At 33.3% G+C, this 1278-nt stretch overlaps 1 protein-coding gene across 1 annotated transcript in view; it reads left to right on the forward strand.

The window, feature by feature from the left end:
• Nucleotides 1-264, forward strand: part of LOC117123368 (ribosome-releasing factor 2, mitochondrial-like) — a 10756-nt gene extending 10492 nt beyond the window's left edge. Inside the window, exon 18 of the mRNA XM_033269259.1 lies at nt 139-264. Coding sequence (XP_033125150.1) covers nt 139-264 — 126 coding nt within the window. The remainder of the gene's footprint in view (nt 1-138) is intronic.
• Nucleotides 265-1278: the final 1014 nt, after the last annotated feature.

Raw genomic sequence — 1278 nt, forward strand, 5'->3', positions numbered from 1 at the left:
ATATATATATATATTTATTCAAATAAATAGCTCGAACAATATCAGGTGGTTCCTGAAAAGTTTCTAATTTATGGATATTGATATAATGAGGACGCTGTTCAAGTGACTTTAACATGTACATTCATTTTTTTTTTGTAGGGTTATGCAACATCTTTGAGGACAATAACATCTGGAACAGCAACATTCAGTTTAGAATTATCAAGCTATGAAAAGATGTCGCAGGCGGATCAGGATATCCTTGTAAAGAAAATTACAAGTTATTGAATTGCTGAATAAGAGGTGCAATATTATTAGCTGAATTCTCAAATATGTTAAAATAATGTTTGATATATCTAAAAGATTTAATAAAAAAATATTAAAGAATAAGTGACTCTTGACTGATTTTTGTGTTTTGAAATAGGTTATGAACAGCAGTATAATGCAAGAATATACATCTTGCTAAGGTGTAACTGTTTGTATTTTGAACCTACTAGGAATCGTGGAATAGACCTAATGGGATGGTATTAAACCAGAGTTTTAAGTAAGCTGGTGAATTTCAAAGAACTACATTATTTATTTATTTTTTATTTTTATGAAAGTTCGGTACAAAACTGGGGAGGCAAGATAGCCACATAGTTGATTGACTAGTGGCTAATAATTAGCCTCCCCCTTAAATAAACTTAAACTACAGACCAACAACACAAAAAAAGAAAAGAAAGACATGAATAACACATCAAGATGATATAGATATAGATGGATATAGATTTTGAGTCTACCACTGATTGTGGTAGACTGTTCCATAGTAAAATAACGGATGGATAAAATGATGATTTGAAAGACAGAGTGCGTCCAAATGGAACAACAAAGGAATGAGTATGATTACAATTAAACATTACAATTAAAGTATACTAACAATCGATATTGATGTATAGTGAGTTTTGTCTCACTAGAGGAATCAACGGCGTAGCTAGATAGTGATGGGCCCCAGTGGAAGATAATTGCCAGCCCTTTAATGTGAAGCCCGGTGGGACGGATACAGAGTTTCTTTCTTACCGTCTCACAAATGCGAGTCTGGAGCACATCAGTCAGGGTCCTAAAATGCACCTGATTGCTTTCGGAGACACAACCTGGGTGGGGTCTACTTAGGCGAAACTCACATTCTGAGATTTTTTTAAACAGATATTTACGACTTTGTAACGCACAGAAATATCTATAAAATATTCAAGAATATTGAGAACAAATGGTCAAGTCATATATATTTTATTTCGTTTAGGGCGTATTGGGCATTTCATGAAAGTG

This window comes from Anneissia japonica, unplaced genomic scaffold, assembly GCF_011630105.1.
Source record: "Anneissia japonica isolate Jap-2015-1 unplaced genomic scaffold, ASM1163010v1 scaffold287579_len849171_cov184, whole genome shotgun sequence".
Lineage (NCBI taxonomy): Eukaryota > Metazoa > Echinodermata > Crinoidea > Comatulida > Comatulidae > Anneissia > Anneissia japonica.